The 17,285-nt window shown below is 31.8% G+C and overlaps 1 protein-coding gene across 1 annotated transcript; it reads right to left on the bottom strand.

Annotated features, from left to right (window-relative positions):
• Positions 1 to 5,014: 5,014 nt before the first annotated feature.
• On the bottom strand, positions 5,015 to 8,520 carry LOC129309718 (flavonoid 3'-monooxygenase-like). Its single transcript, XM_054951401.1, has 3 exons — positions 7,978 to 8,520; positions 5,998 to 6,441; positions 5,015 to 5,911 (listed from the first exon to the last, which is right to left on the bottom strand). Exons 1-3 carry the CDS (start codon positions 8,431 to 8,433, stop codon positions 5,264 to 5,266), a joined length of 1,548 nt encoding a protein of 515 aa, XP_054807376.1. The 5' UTR covers positions 8,434 to 8,520; the 3' UTR covers positions 5,015 to 5,263.
• Between the last annotated feature and the right edge of the window lie 8,765 nt (positions 8,521 to 17,285).

Raw genomic sequence — 17,285 nt, 5'->3', positions numbered from 1 at the left:
AAGTATATTTTAACCTATTGGACTTGGTTTAAGCCTCAAAATGAGTTAATGGTATAAGTTTTGAGTTTTGGATACTTGAATGCTTGAAAATCGCTTTAAAAACTGACTTTTGCATTCAAGTGTTTAAAATTCTCATACAATGTTGGATCATAATGAAACTTATATCATTAATTAGCTTATTGAATAAGCTTTGTGTAGGCATATAAATAAATTCAATCGAAGATCGAATGCGAAAATAGTGCTCGTTCGAAATTCATCCCAAAAAGCTGTCATGACAGCATTTTACTGTCATGGAGACATACGCCACAACACATTGTTGCGATAGCCATGGAGCATGTTACAGTGGCCAAATTTTCCTCTTTGTGCCACATGCCGCGATGCATACACTAAAATACTCAAAAATAATATTTTTGGCCCTATTTTCAAGTGTTTTGCTTCCCAAAACTTTTCCATACTTTCAATACCTTTATAAATCATTAAGTTTAAGCTTAAACTATAAATTTAAAAGGTTTTTATGGGATCCCAAATATTCTAAAATTATTTCTAAAAGATCATTAGTTTTAGCCCATATATATAGTTCAGGAGCAATCCTTGCTCCTAATTATGATTGTTTGTTGTGATTGTGTGGTGAATTTTGATAATGTCAAGGCAAGCATTACATTAAGTGTTAAGCACGGATTATTTTGCATAATCATATAAGGTGTAAGTTCACTTAAAGAGAGTAGAGATTTAAATCCACGTGATAAGGTAGCTTATTCGAAACTCAATGGCTTGTCTTTATATTTTTATTGTCCTACTTGTTCAAAATGAAGGACTTAAATTAACTAGTTTTTACTTGTTCAATGAGGAAATTATCTTAGGTTCGACACCCTATAGTGTGAGATTTGAATTAGATCGTGATTCACAAGTGAGTGCAATAGCCTTGGCCAGGTAGCTTCTCAAAAATGAAAGGTTTAGATAGTCTAATCACATAGACAAATCCCTCAAAATAGCCTATAGTTTCATGTCAAAGGTATCAAGAGGATATAAGGATGGTATTGATTATGTATACGTTATCATGACTATATGGTTGTTATTATTGTAGTGTTACATTTCATATTGAGAGCACATGATTGTTAGTATTGTGACTCTCACATTTTATGATTATCTAGTGACACAGTTGTTTGTATTATGACTAATTGAAGTTATTGTAAATATGTGTTATATAACTTGTGATTGTGCCCATCCACATGATTGTTAGTGTCGTGGTCAAAGATAACATGTGAAAATATGTTTTTGCCACTTGCATTATTGTAATTGATTAACATGCTTTTGTATAAATTAGATGCACCTTTGTTACTAAGTGGTCTCTCTCTTAAATATTTACAGGAGCTACCTCAAGTCAAGATAGAGGAAAAGCACCAAAGGCTAACCAAGGGAAGAACATTATCAAATTGGGTTAAGGAATATGTAAACTTCACAATGCATAAGAAGGATGAGAACATACTATTGTAGAGTCTCTTATATAAAATGAGTCATTCAATCACACATCTAAGTACATGCAATAGTATTAGAGACATACTCAAAGTTGGATTAGTTCAAGAACTGTTGCAACTAATTTTGCAGTAAGTATTCACTATTTTTTTATAATTGATATTCTTACTTCTTAATATTTTTTTAAACTAATTTCAGGCAAATATATCAAAAGGTTTATATAAGTTAAGTCTTCAAAACCCTCTACATATTAGTTGCATTAAGAGATTATCAAGAAAGGCTTTGTCAAGACCAATGCAACATATTACTTGCATTAAGGGAGCAACGCTTGACAATGGTCTCTTAATGTGCTCCACCTGCAATAGGCATGTCACACCTGCATATTTCTTAAGGCAACTAAAGTAGGAGATGTGGAGGCCATTTGAAATGGAATGACAATAGTAAAACTAAAAGGTGTATATCTATTGCAACATTCTCCTTAATGTACAATAAACTTATTTGTAACCCCTTGCAACCCCCATTTATTTTCCTATTAACCCCCCATTTATGTACCTGTTATCAATTTACAAATCATAGTAGTATAAATAGGACCCTTGTTTCCTTATACAGCATCTCAAATTCAAGCAATAAAGCAAAATATTTCATAGTAGTATAAATAGGACCCAATGCCATTGAATATGAAGTGGAACAAGACTAAGGAGGTCTTTCTTCTTCTAACTTATTTACTTAATCATATTGTATGCCCTCATCATCCTTGTCCTACCAGTTTAGCTATCCAAATATTGAACAATTCAGCACATTCACTTCTTTATTTGATGATTCAATGTTATTTGCATTTGAATACAATGATTATACATTTGAACATGGAGGGCTCTCAAATAAAATATTCACGAATCCTCAACATTTGATCTCCTGTATAAAGTCTTCTATTTTTTATTTGAATACCACCCTAATTGTACCAATCACAAAATCATCAGAAGCTCAACATGAAGAGCCTACAAGATAATAGCAATTGTAACCATGGATATCAGAATCGGACCAGATCGGACTGGCCGATTCAATCGGGAACCGGCCAGGTAGCCGATCCAAAACTAACACATAACTGGGGGAGAAGAGAACCACTTGCAAACTGCCTGAACCAGCTATGAGTCAGGAGAACTGGCAGTTTGAATGGTTTAAATGATTTACTTTATTTTTTCTCTCTCCAAATTGACAAATAAGCTATTGCTTTTTTTTCAAAAAACCATTTTTATTTTTAGATGAAGGAGACAGAAAAGGGAAAAATGCAAAGTAGCACACCTCTCAATCTCATACTCTCGAACCTTAAATCTAAATCATTGTGGCTAAAATCTCTTTCAAGTTGCAAGAATTAAGCACAAGCCTCATTTTCTTCAAGCGCATTCTTTGTGAATCACTGAGTCCTCTTCATTCTTTCTCATTAGTCATCACACTCGTGCTTTGCATTATCAATCTCTCTCTTCATCTTGCGACTGAAGCTCTCTCTTGATATATTACCAGTCGCACCTAACAAGCTCGTGGTGCACTAAGTCTTTGAATTAAATGATTGTCTTTGGGGACACTAATATTTGTGTAGCTCCTAGTTGTTCTGTAAGCCATAAGGAGTTAGCCTTATTGGTCCAAGAAAAAATGAGAAGAAGTTGTGAAAAAGCAAAACTGTCTTTGTGCACACAAGCTAAATCATGTGAGAAACCAAATATAATAAATGTTTTAACTTTTTAGGGGAAATAGTCAAATAAATGGAGGCCACAAACTTTAGGACAGTGTTGGTGGCCTTAGAAGGTGTTTAAATTATATTACTTAAATTAATATTTACTATAATTATAATTTTTAGCATATAAATATTTAAAATATATTAATTTAATTACAAACGGTCCGACTTCGATTTGACTCTGGTCCAACCATTAAACCGTAAACAAATGCCTTGACTGGTTTAATATTCGATCCGATTTTAATAACATTGACCGTAACGTGTTTTAAGAAGACTAAGATGTGACATAGAAAGCCATTATATATAAATTATGTTTTGTTAATGTAAAAATATTTGATCTTTAATTATTTTAAAAAATAGCACTCCCTTTATTAAAAAATATAAGACATTTTTTAAAGGGTTATATGGTCTTTTAATGTGTAATAATTATTTTTTTTAAAGTGTCCATATTGAATAAATCACTTTATATTTATTTTAGAGTAAAATACTCTATTAAATAGAGGTGAATATGAAAAAATAAGGTTAGTTTGAAGACAATTAACTATTTTATTGAAGACGAGATTCGGTTAAAAATGCCTTATATTTTTTAATCGAGGGAGTAATCTCATTTTATTTTTTTATATTCTTCAAATAATTATTTATTCTACTTCAATTTAGATTAATTACAAAAAATATTACTATATGAAATAAAAAATATAGTGGTAGCTTATCATTTCATTAATGATTACCCCATCAATTATTTTTGTAAAAAATAATTCAGTAATCATAAAAATAATCATTTTATAATTATGATTATGTTAATGAAATTGATGATTAGCTAATGATGACTTGGGGTTGGAATTGGGGAGGAGGAAATCGATTTTAATGAAGGCAAGTTGTGAAAATTAGATTCAATCAAATTAAGCTGTGTGCAAATATTCTACCTGCCTACCAGGCTGATATCAAACCATTTGTGGTTCTATAACATCTTAAAAAATATTTTTTAATAGTATCTTGGTAATTATTTTTTTATGTAATATGTTGCTTTTCAAATCATATTAGCTTCTGTTTTTTCAAAAGAGTCTGCACGATCGTTTGTATAAAACTATTAATGATAACAGAAAAAAAAGAAAAGAACAGAAAAGAAAACAACTCTGGGGTTATTCACTATATATTCTCAGTTATGTACAGCCTTATTTAGAAAAATTGCAAGCAAATAAACACTTGTGGAATTGTATTTGTAATTAAATATTTATAATTCTCAGGCTAAAAAATAAATAAATATTTGTAATCAATAGAAATTTTATTTTAGATATTAGATTATTGATAATCATCACTGTCATGTGTATATAAATTAACAAAGAGTAGGGAACAGAGGGCAATCTTCTGTCTTCTTAAAAGAGAGAGAATCTCTTTCTTATCTTGTACCATTGACACGTGTCCATTTCTTTCTTGAAGAGTATTCAAATGACAGTGCAAACTTCAATTAATTATTGAGAATACCAATAAAAGCACATACACATATAAAATGAACAAATTCATGTGTTCTTTGTTGTCAGAGTTAAAGATGATAAGAATGGAATAAAATAAAAAAATAAATTATTATTTTTTATGTGATAAATATGATAAAATTTAATGCTATATGCTATAAATATAAAAATCATCATATTTTTTAAAATTTCATAAATCATGACTCACAATTTCATAAATTAAATTATTCTTATTTTTTTATTAATATAGTTAATTTATTCCCTTTATATCTTGATCATTTTATTTTTACTTTCATTAAATAGGATCTCAATTAACTACAACTAATCATTAAGAAGACACCACTGAAAAATCTTTAGATACATGCATTAGATTAATCATAAATAAATATATAAGCATGTCGAGCACAAACTTCACTAAGAAATATATACTCGTCATTTTTATACATCTGTTAAGAATTCACTTGATTTATTTTGAGAGCCTGGCTTAAGATTTGAAGAACGGAAAGCATTTTGGGAGTGTTGAAAAGCTGAAAGTGAAAATACAAGGAGGGCCCACAGTCTTTGCCTTGTCACATTCGCACGAAACTTGAAATTAGGACGATGAAGAGTAGACGTCGGATGCGAGCCTGGGCTTGGGGTGCACTGAGAGGGGGACCTTGCGTTGAAGGGTTATCCCGTAAGCCTCCTCCATGTTCAGCTTTTGTGGGCTGAGCCCATCTGCCAACTCCCACTCAAAAGCATGGGCCAAGGTTGCCGTCAGAAGCTGGACTGTTCGAAGCCCAAGGCTCATGCCTGCACATATCCTCCGCCCCGCACCGAACGGAATTACCTCAAAGTCATTGCCCCTAACATCTACACCCGCCTTCTCGCCGCCCGGCAGGAACCTCTCAGGCTTGAACACTAACGGGTCGGACCATTCCTTGGGGTCACGAGCTATGGCCCACACATTCATCAACAGAGTGGCTGCTTTTGGGATGTGGTACCCGAAGATCTCACAGCTCTCCGCTGCAATCCTTGGAAGCGAAAGAGGGGTTGAAGGATGAAGACGGAAGGTTTCTTTCACAAAGGCTTGCAAGTACGGGAGATTCGGCAAGTCCAATTCGCTCACCAGCCTTTCCCGGCCCACGACAGAGTCCAATTCTCTCTGGATCTGGGCCAACATTTCAGGGTGTCGGATCAGCTCTGCTATGGCCCATTCAGTGGTGCTTGCCGACGTGTCAGTTCCAGCCGCAAACATGTTCTGCAAAAATTATTCCGGTATATTATTTTAATAAATAAAAAAGCAGGTGCAGAGAAATTACTTAATAAAAAATTATAGGGGAGTACCAGAAGTAAGGCTTTGATCTCGATGTCAGTGAGCTTGGTTCCCTCCTCGCCGGGAACCTCCTTGAGGGAAAGCAGAGTGCTCAACATGTCCTTGTGGTGGTCGCTCTTAGAGACCCGGTGTTCCTGGATGATGTTGGTCAAGAAGGCGTCGAACCTTTTGTGGAGCTTCTTCATCTTGCCTTGAACTCCTTGAAGGTCCAGCCATTCCAACGCCGGGATGAAGTCGCCAATGTTGAAAACTCCGGCCAGCACCATCATCTCCACCACCATCGACTTGAACTCGTCTGCCCGAGGATCGCATCCTTCGGCCCCGTCGTTGAACACGCGCCGCCCTATCATCTGTCTCCCTAGCGCGTTGGTGGTGCACACGTTGAGCAGTTGACCCAGGTTCACCGCGCGGAACCCTGCTCTTGCCAGATTACGTGTCAATCGTGATGCCTCTTCCTGCCAATATTTTCATTCCGTTAAATAAGGCGAGCATACTTGTTAAGGCAAAAATCAGGCAAAGTTGGTCAAAAATCAAATGAGTATTTATTATGATTAATATTTTTAAAAAAAATTATTTACGAATTTTGTAAAACCAAAAGCATTTGAGTAAATGTTTAATTTTTGGTGATGTGTATTTTTTTCCCCTCGTGAGAAGAACATTTTTGGGATGATCGGCCATTGTTTTTTATTTTTCGTCAGCTAATTTTTTTTATAACCATAACTTCTCTCCAAGAAAATATTAATATATCAGGATGTCTAATTTTTTTGTTTGATGATGTAATGATGACTACAATTTTCTGTCAGCTTAAAAGAACCCAAATTTACAACCGCTGAAAGCGATATGTGATCAATTTTGTCAGTTTTAATTAATTGAATGGACTTTGTGATCGATAGTTATAAAAACAAGTACATCCAATAAGATGCAAAGAAATAAAGAATTAAATTAAAACACGTAGAGGTACAAACATTTACAGGTTCAATTTGGGAAAAAAGGTACCAAAAATAAAAGTTTCAAAACAACACACCAATTTTTAAAATAGACAAATAATGAATTATATTAACAAAAATAGTACTGTTTTCATTCATTAAGTATAAACATACTCCCTCCATTTAAAAACGGAAAACATTTTTTTCAGGATTAAATGTTAATAAATATAAGATATATTTAGTATTTTTATAGCATAGTCATTGCATTTTTTTTAAAGTGTCCCTAATAAATAAATGACTCTATATTTATTTTAAAATAAAACACTCTATTAAATGAGAGTAAATATGAAAAGATTGTGTTAATTTAAAAATAAATAAATATTTTATTAAAAGATGATATTTAATTAAAAATAATTTACATATTTGGTCGGGCGGAGTACATGTTTTCCGTGATTTTTCTAGTACATCTCCTAATCAGCCTTTTCAAACGTTAAGAAAAGAACTGGAGTTCCACCCCAAGGGTATCAACTAAGGTTTGCAATATCTGGGTAAATTTTTCGATATTTTTACTTATTGAAAGTAATTAACACCATCTTTCTTTAATAGAAATCTTAATGGTGTTTGAAGTAACAGCATCTTTTTATTCTATATTTTTCAAGATATAACATCGAAGAATCGATATGTTTCTTAAGTGATTGATCGTCTAAATTAAAGAATACTTAAAGTTGTTAATTAACTCTCGCCATCCAATGGCTATAAAATTCAAGTTGGGAAGCAGTTGACTAAGACGAAATAAACTATTATCCGAAAGTCCCGCGAACACAACAAGAAGAAGTAACAAATAGGCTTCCATTTCTTAAGGGAATTGAACATACATTGATGGTGATAGATCAATTCGATGAAGCATTGCAAACTCTAAATAAATTATTTGTTAGTCAAACGATAAAGAAAACTTCTTATCATCAACTTAGATCTCAAAAAGAAAAAACGATAAAAAAAAATTAAAAATAGGATACACAAAAGCAGAATCATGTATGTACAGTTGTAATGGAAGAGTCTACTAACCTGACGGAGATGTCTAAAGTCGTCCAGGGCCTTGCCGGAGAACAGGTGAACTGCAGAGATCTTGCGGAGCGCGCGCCACCGTGCACCATAGGGAGCGAACACAAGGTCGTGATAATTATAAGCCATATACTTAGCTCCGGCGTTGGGCGGCCGGCTCAAGAAATTGACGTCATGAACCTTCAAGAACTGCTCGGCGACGGAGGCGGAAGATGCGACAACGACGTCAACGAAACCGAGGCGGAGGCGCATGAGAGGGCCATAGGTGCTAGCCAAGTCGGCGAGGGCGTGGTGGGGGACGGGGCCCAGGTGAGGGAGGTTTCCGACGACGGGCCATGGCCTGGGGCCTGGAGGAAGAGGGAGAGAAGGTCGATTGAAGAGCTTGAGAAGGCGATAAAGGAGGGAGGCTAAAACCAGAGAGGCCAAGGCGAGAAGCCACGGAGACGGCAGAGTAGCCATGTGAGAGAGAAAGATGTGAGATTATAACTGTGTTGTTCTTACCGACTGAGAGACGACGATCATAATCCGTGTGGTGATCCGATGGCTTTCCATGGAAGGGCAAGGCCCTTTTTATAATACCATCCATACTGGTGAGTGGTGACAGCCAAAGGGCAAGCTCAAGTCTTTCGCGGGGGTGATTATAATATTAGCAGTTCTGGATTTTCAAATATGAATAATATTAATATTCATGTTTTATTTGATAAAAGATCCAAATTAGAAGACTTTCAAAATATAAATAATGGTTCTAAAAACTAATGATAAATTCTGTTTCATTTTTTTTAATTGCACACAATGATTATTTTTCTATTACAGATGTATAGTCAAGATTACAAGATATGGGTACCTTTTTACGCAGGAATTTAAACGTTGATTCACTTGGCTGCGAGTATAAATAAGTTGTGTTGTTTGTAATTTACAAATAATATAACTTGCTTTAAATTTTATATTTTATAATAATGCATTACTATTTACTACGGATGATATATATTTAATCGGAATAGTGTTTTTTTGGTCATCAATAATACTTTATATGCACAAGAAAAGGAAGAGGTTTACGTGAAATATGGGACATCAGGAACCAAGGATGCATGGTTAACGATAGATTCTCTGAAGCAGAATGGCATTGATTTACATGCATATACTTTCAAGGACCAAGTACAAAAATTATTTATTCCGGAGGACCTCAAAGGCTCAAATCTATCATTGCAAATATATATTGAGTTCTTAAAAATGAATAATTTTTGGAGTTGGTCCTTGGAAATAATTTTGCCGCTACACTGGTGACAGTATCACATGTAACAAAAATTGGCATGGGAATTAATGGTGACGGCGGGGGGAGTTGACTTTTGATGGGAGTGGAGGGTGGTAGGTTGATGGAAATGCGGTGTGGGGTAGCTAAGCCCAAGTTGGTGTTGGGGTTGAAACTTTCAAATTTAAATCTCTGGTTAAACGAAACCACAGTAATAATGTTTGTAATCAATGGATTCAACATCAGCTCTCCTATGTTTGATTATATTTTCCCAACATTTGCATTTTCTTTTTTGGCAATTAATCTCACCCTTTGACTAACCTCCCTCCGTCGTTGTTTTAGTTTATACGCTTTGTCAATGTTTATTTGTGCGTCTTGCGACTTTCTTTATTTTATACTTAAGCACCATTATGTTTTGGCCACTATGTGATGATCTGACTTCCCTTTAACCCATTTTGTGATATCGTCATCAAATTTATATGGAGTTACTACACCATTTATGAGTTTTTTTTTTTGGCTAAGATTTCTATACGTGATTTTTCTTAAAAATTTCCTTCACCTTGCTCCACATCTTTCATTGAAAAGATTATTTTTATTCTCTCTGCTTCTTATCTTCCCACAACTCATTTGATGTTCTCAAGTCATTACACTCGATCGACCCATACTCGTAATGTTTTGCATGTTAATTAGTATGATGGCCGAGTTATTAACAAACTAATATATATAGTGGCGGACTCAGGATCAAGAGCCAAGAGTGTGGGATAATTTAATAAAAAAATTAATATTTTTTAAAAATAATAAATAAATTAATTATCATTTTTCTTCTCAAAAATTATAATGATTAAGTTGATATAATCTTTTATATAAATTTATTTTTCATATCTTATATAAACCATTAAACTATTTTATATTTAATAAATTTTTGAGCTCAAATATTTTTTTTATTTAGTCTGAAGGGGGCAAATAATTAAAAATAAGGAATACAAAGTTATAAAATTTTTATATTATATTTGTAATATTTCTCAAAGTGAGGGGGTGCATTTGCCCCTCTCATTAAGCCAATATATATAGATATATATATATATATATATATATGAAAAATGCCAATGGTACAGATTAATATTCATAACTTAATTGACAAAGTCATAAGCGTGACGTAGGTGACAACTTCCAGCATTATTTTATGATATTCATATATATCCACTCCACCTTAATTAGTAGGTAATGCTATAACCTGAACTAACTCCTCCCCTCTGTCTTTCCTTTTTATTTTTCAAAAATCATACGTAAGACTCTACCTTAAATAAATAAATGTTTTAAAGTATAAAAATATCAAAAAAAATTTCCTTTCAAAACTTTTAATATCTTTAAGTTAACAATAATATATAAGTACATATTAATTTTATAAAAAAAGTTAAAATTCCTCAATAATTCAACAATTATGTCACGCTATTTTAATATATTAAAAAAAGTTAACCTCTTTTATAAAATCAATAGATATCCACGTACTATTCTTAATTTAAAGAATACTATGAGTTCCTGTAGAAAAAATTCATTGGCTATTTTTACACCCTAATCCTAAATAAATAGATGGAATGAGACGCCTCATAACCAACGAAAAACGTGTTATGATGATAACATGACAAGAGAATTAGAATAGTATGCATGATATACAAATGTCAATTAAAAGTCAGGTGTGCACAAGGATATACAACATTATTAAAATTGAACTTAAAATTAAGGTTTGTATACAGATTTTTACTCATTCATTAAATTAAGTAATTGACTGTTGGTCAAACAAATTAAGTAATTGGCCAACATCTATTTGATTGAACGAGTTGAGACGGCAAATTAACTTGACAATGTAGATATACAATTTTTTTTATAACAACAGCAACAATTAAAAAAAAATCTTACCTCACGAACTGTTTGATTCGAATGAATTTTATTTTGTTATGAATATATATGATTTATATATGAAACCTTTAATGCATGGTTCGTCAAAACGATGCCATTATTCGCATGCAGACTAAAAATATTTCTGAACTGAACTCTAATCAACAAAATCATTCACGCGATATCAATTCAACCAAACCAATGAATCATAATCCTACTGGTGCAGACATGAAAACAACAGTATGAAGAGAAGCTAAGAGTAGTCTCTTCCATCAACGACAAGTTCATTCTCTTTTAGTCTTTTATATCAATTTTTTCCTCTGAAAATTCACAGACGTGGCCTTGGATTCTGGCTTAGAGAGTAGTCTTGGAGGGTTTTGTTTAATTTTTATAATGATTCCATTTTCAGGCAAAATCCCACAAGAACAAGTATATATATAGCCAAAGTGGAAGTGACAGATATTAAATATCCACGAAAAGTCTCAACTCGTGATATTAGAAAACCCTGTTTTAATATTGTTTTACAGCGCGCCGTATTCTTATATTTGCTTATACAAAACGAGAGCGAAATTTAGTTTATAATATATAAACAATTTAGGAGTTGACTTCAAACGATTCAAACAACTGAATATTGTTTTTGCACTCAATACATTATAGCAATATAACCAGGCCCAAATGAAAAACTTAACTGAGTTGGTTACAATTTTTATTATTTTGTTTCGTTTTCAAGAATCAACGTACACGGACATTTGTTCAATATATAAGATCATCATACGAAATTGCTGTCTCCCTCTATATTCTTCGTTTGAATCGTCACGAAAAATTATTAATCTGACTTTTCTGTATTTTTTATTTTTTTTTAATTCCGTGCCATTTGGATCAAATATATGAACGGATTTTTTTTAAAAAAGTTGACATTATTTCCATTTTACAATCTATTAGGAATGAGGAGCAATCGTCCAAAAATAAGAAAACAAATAGGCAAAAATAATGAAAAAAATGTAATATCTGTCTTAACATTATTAGAACAAACCACACATAATCACGCTATTATAGTAATTATGATTTGACTAATCATCTTTTTTACCATCATGATAGAAAAGGTTAAACAGATTTATAATTAAAAACATTTAAAACTGGTATTCCAATTAAAAATCCTTTATAAAGTGTTTGAAGTCAAACAAAAATATAAATCAGTATTTAAAACACTTAGGAAGCATGGCATAATATAAGAAAAGTTAATACAAGGACACAAGGACAAAAAGGTCATTTCATTCCAAACTAGTATGTGCACAGCAACTCATGTATCATCCGCCACAACAGATTACACAAAAAGTTACTCCTCACGCTATATCATGCACCATGATATGGACACCATGCTTTGCAAGCCATTATGCGGATCATGATAGCTCTTGGCTATCATAACATGTGATAGGATGAATTTATAAAGTGTGCCATTTTTTTCATCCAATATTTAATTAAGGTAATTCAACCACTCACATAAAACTTATATAATTATCTAACTCATAACACTAGTTTTATTTCAAAATGATATCTCATTTAAAAATTGAAAACCCAAATATAAAATGGTCACTTTTATAAATTTTTATACATCAGGTGCCCAATTACCATTTGCCTCAACTAAGACTTGGACCACAACTTGTGGATTATAATGACATACATTTAATTTGAACAGTTGAACCATCTAGGCTGCATCATGAAATAAGAATACACTACTACGTACAAAAAAGTCTATACTAAACACGTCTTGTTGGACAGTTATTTAGCTAATATCATTCAATATGTAAAGGCAGAAAATAATATTGGACGGTTATACAAAGAACTATCCAATCTTATATACATGTGTTAGATGGTTATCTTAAAAACCATCCAGTATGTGTAAACAGATTTGTAATAGTGATAATCAAGTCTGAAGTAACTTGTAGGTGATATATAAAATTGAATTTTTTTTTCAATCATATCATCTATAAATCTAAAGTGATAATTATTCGGGGGATCAGGAAACTAATGATAATCGATCTGAATTTATAAAAAATTTCATGGAGAATTAATAAGTAGCTGCTTGGTCAGGATATATACAGATCAATGACATGAGCCTTGGAGAAGGGACAATTTTCAAGGCAGAATTTTGAAAAGCAGCCAGCAATACATGCATGTGAATCTGAAGATAAAGAAGAAGATGCTTGATGCAATGAAGACGTGAATTGACATGTTAAAAATTTTTGTAAAAAATAATAGTAGTTTGCAATCTACAAAGGCACAGAACCTGGAATCTTTCGATGGTTTTGTATAATTCAGAAATTGACTCAGTCTCTGGCTAGAAGGAATTGTTGTCAGGGTTCGAGATAAGCACATTACTATTATCCCATAATTATTGATAGACTGATGTTGGCTTAGCTTTCTGTTTGAAGATTTGGTTCATCCATTAAATGCCAGTCATAACTCATACGTACTATGTAAAAAAAGTCTGCTATCTCCTCAATTATATTCAAGATTTTCTCCTACACACACATGCACACATTGTATACTTAATTTCGTCCATATATGTCCACTGTCCTGATGTGTTAAATTTCATTCATGATATGTTGAAGAATTTGCCTGTGCAGGTTCAAACTTAATTATATATCCATAGAAATTATTCCATCAGCTTCAAGTATAAGAGACGCATTTCTCTTTCTTCCTATTTTCTTTTTTGTTATTTTTTTAATGGGGAAAACAATCGTTGAAGCGCTGACTTTTTCGTATTCTTTTATCTGAGGAGGCAAGATAGTTCAACAAACACGCGAAAGGCAAGATATTTTCTTTATATCATTTACAAAACAAAAAAAATTAATACGTGTGGGTTTTTCAAATTTCGCAAGAAATTTCATTTGATTGGATGTTGCCAACTTGCATATCCTATACCATGTTTAGAAAATAGAAACCACGAACAAGTCATACGGCCTTTAGTGAATATGTGTATTGTAAAGTTAGAGACTCCCTCTTTTTAAAAATGTGAGATATTCTTTTAAAAAATTTGATATTAAAAAAATATAAGATATTTTTAATCTTTTGATGTGTAATTATTATCTTTTTTCAAAAATACCTCTATTGATAAATGACTTTATATTTATTGTAGGGTATTTAAAAGGAATAAATATAAAAAAATATGGTTAGTTTGAAAATAAGTAACTACTTTATTGAGATGAGATTTGATTAAAAATACCTAATTTTTAAAAGGAGAGAATATTTCTTTTGCCAACAGAGATATTCTAATTTATGTGAAGACATATATTTGAAGTTTTTTTAATCAGGTCAAATACAAGGTAATAGCAGGATTTATAGCAGAAAGAGGCTGCGAAGAGTAGACTCGAACGCTGTCGTTTTTCAAAATATAGGACTTGCCATTTTATTTTTATATACTTTTCCCACTGTATATTCAGATTGACTTGGTAAAAAGATTCTCCACTGATTTCTCATATCCACTAATACACACAGCTGATGATTTTTTTAATCTTCATTATTGTTTTAGGAAATAAAAAGGTTTTGAGAGCAGCGAAGAACATGACTCTTTCAAATTACATCTGAATGACGTGAATTTTACTTTATTTGAATTTTTGTTGTTCACTTTTTTTTATTAAACAGATACAGAATTAAAAGTAGTATGCCATTCTAACTACAAAACAACAATAAGGCTTATCTCGTTGGAATGCACGATATCACTTTATGCTATTAACAGTCAAATATTTAGATATATTGCTAACTAAAAGTCTCCGTTAACATAAAATGTTATTCTAACTATAAATTTGAAAATATTAATTTACATTAAAAATAAAAAATTAAGTATTTAAAATAAATTTAAACTATCCTGATTAATAAAACATGCATGCACAAAAGATGAACTATATATGTATCTATAAAAGTCTCTTTAAACATGAATTAAATCTAGTTTGTTCCTAATAAGACCCTCTGCTCACGAAAGACAAGTATATTAAACGAAGTCGCAAACCAGGTCAAGATAATTGCGATCGTTAAATATGTCTATTTTAACTTCCCTTTCGTGTTTATGAATGGCAGCTTTCGTAAATATTTAGATGGTATTCACATTTATACATATATTACTAGACAAGATAAATACACTTTCGGTGCATCGGATCGGAGTAGTAGTGTCCTGTAATTTGCAATGAACATCGTTTCATTATAAACGATCAAATTCGTAGTAGTTATCGCATTCTTTTAGTATTTATGAAATAGGAATTAAATTAAATCAGAATTATTCACAAAATTATATTGTAACGAATTACTAGTTCATTTTTTTTTTGTTTCTTGATAATCTTTTATACGAAACTACATAAATTCAGCGACAAAACAACATTGACACAGGATACTCTATATATAATAGCATTGGGGACGCAAAATTATTTTCAGATATATGTCACCCTTTCCTTTTTGCCCTCCTTAAAAAATACAATTTACAAGTGGCATGTGACATATAAATGCCTGAATTTGCGAGGAGATTTAGCATATGAACACAAACCTTGATGAGAATATTCATAGTTTCCAGAAAGCTATGAAGGTTAAGAGTAAGAGATCAACTTGAATATTGCCGTCAACCAGGACTTGGTAGATACAGTTGACGAATAGGCTTTTTCAAACTTCACACAATTTTATATTAATTCAGTTGAAGTCAACTTGCATATGGGTACATATTGAAACCATGAATAAGTCATACCCCTCAGGGTCTTCAATATGAAACGAAGCTTGAAACTTTTTTTTTTTTAAAGATGAAGTTAGAATGATTAACACTTTTTTCTTCAATTTTACTCCTTGTTTATTAAGTGTTGTTTGAATTCCTGGGATATAATTTAGTATGATTATTATTTGCAAAGAAGGTAAAATTGAAAAATTACATATTAATTAATAATTTTAAGGATATAACTACTCTTCTTTAATAAGCATGATGTTTGTTAACTTTGTCTTATATTAAAGATTGGAGTATAATATAAGAGAATTTGAACCAACTCATGCAGTTTAAAAAAATGTAATTATCAATCTCAATAATTATGTCAAAAATTGAAATATTTGAATTAAATTTTCCTTGTAATTAATGTTTACTTTTTTTTCTCTACTCTCTCCATCCTTGCATGTAAGATGTTTGTATGTGACAAGAAAAATGTATAATGTGTTTTTTTATTGAATCTCACATAATAATAAAAATTTGTTATTTATGGTTGAAAGCACATAAAATCACAATAATTTTCAATTTATTCCTTGATAATGTCACAATTAATATCATGGTGATGAGTAAAACACATAATTAATATCTCCTTCTCTTTTTATTTTTTAAGATAAGAGAAAAATTATCTAATCACTTAAAAGTATCATGACATCCCTTATTTATGTGTAGAAATAAAATAATTAAACTTATAGAAAATACCTTACATATAGGGACGGGAGGAGTAATTTAATGATACTTTCCATTTATAAGGAAAATTTGAGATAAATGTAATTACTGTTTTTTTATTTATAATTTTGGTTAAAATAAAAAAACAATAAAATATAGGATAGTTTCTCTAATATTTAAGAACAGAGGAAGTATCTTCGTTCTTTCAAAGGCCAAGAATATCATTTGTCGGTAGTTTAAGAAGATTATATATACATCTTTCATAATGCAGAGCAGAAGTTCAAAAGACAGGCTCCTTTTAATTAGGTAGCTTGATTTATTTGAATTTTATCCACGAAATTGATGGATAGTAGTTGACTGAAAAATATAAGAGTACTTAATATCATACATTTCTCTTTCTAAAAAGAGTAAGAATAAGAACGGAGCTACACGATAAGGCTTCCATTGTCAAAATTGTTTTAAAAGGACAGCGTATGAAGTATGCGCATTCATACGATAGAAACTGACATGTTATTTTCTATTGCTTTGTCGTGTGGGGACTCAAACTGACCTTATTAATGCAATTCAGCAAATTGTCTGCTGATCACCTCTATCTGTCTCTATCCACGTCCCATTCTTTAATTACCCGTTCAAAATATATATATATATATATATGAACGCGCGCGTTGAATATTTAACTGTTGGGATAAACTTTTGATCATTCATATTTGTAACTTGCTTATTCAATTAAATTTAGACTTGAAATTAAAGCTGTAATTGTCT

The sequence above is a fragment of the Prosopis cineraria genome, unplaced genomic scaffold, assembly GCF_029017545.1.
Source record: "Prosopis cineraria cultivar Desert tree isolate PC_DT_omini unplaced genomic scaffold, ASM2901754v1 PC4, whole genome shotgun sequence".
NCBI classification, from domain to species: domain Eukaryota; kingdom Viridiplantae; phylum Streptophyta; class Magnoliopsida; order Fabales; family Fabaceae; genus Prosopis; species Prosopis cineraria.
The sequence above is the reverse complement of the archived record's forward strand: the minus strand, read 5'-3'. Positions and strand labels throughout refer to the sequence as shown.

Coding starts and splice junctions, on each gene's coding strand:
- LOC129309718 (XM_054951401.1), bottom strand. CDS start 8,433: ATGGCTACTCTGCCGTCTCCGTGGCTTCTCGCCTTGGCCTCTCTGGTT. Junction 6,442..7,977: donor ACTTTAGACATCTCCGTCAG/GTTAGTAGACTC, acceptor AAATATTGGCAG/GAAGAGGCATCACGATTGAC. Junction 5,912..5,997: donor AGATCAAAGCCTTACTTCTG/GTACTCCCCTAT, acceptor TAATTTTTGCAG/AACATGTTTGCGGCTGGAAC.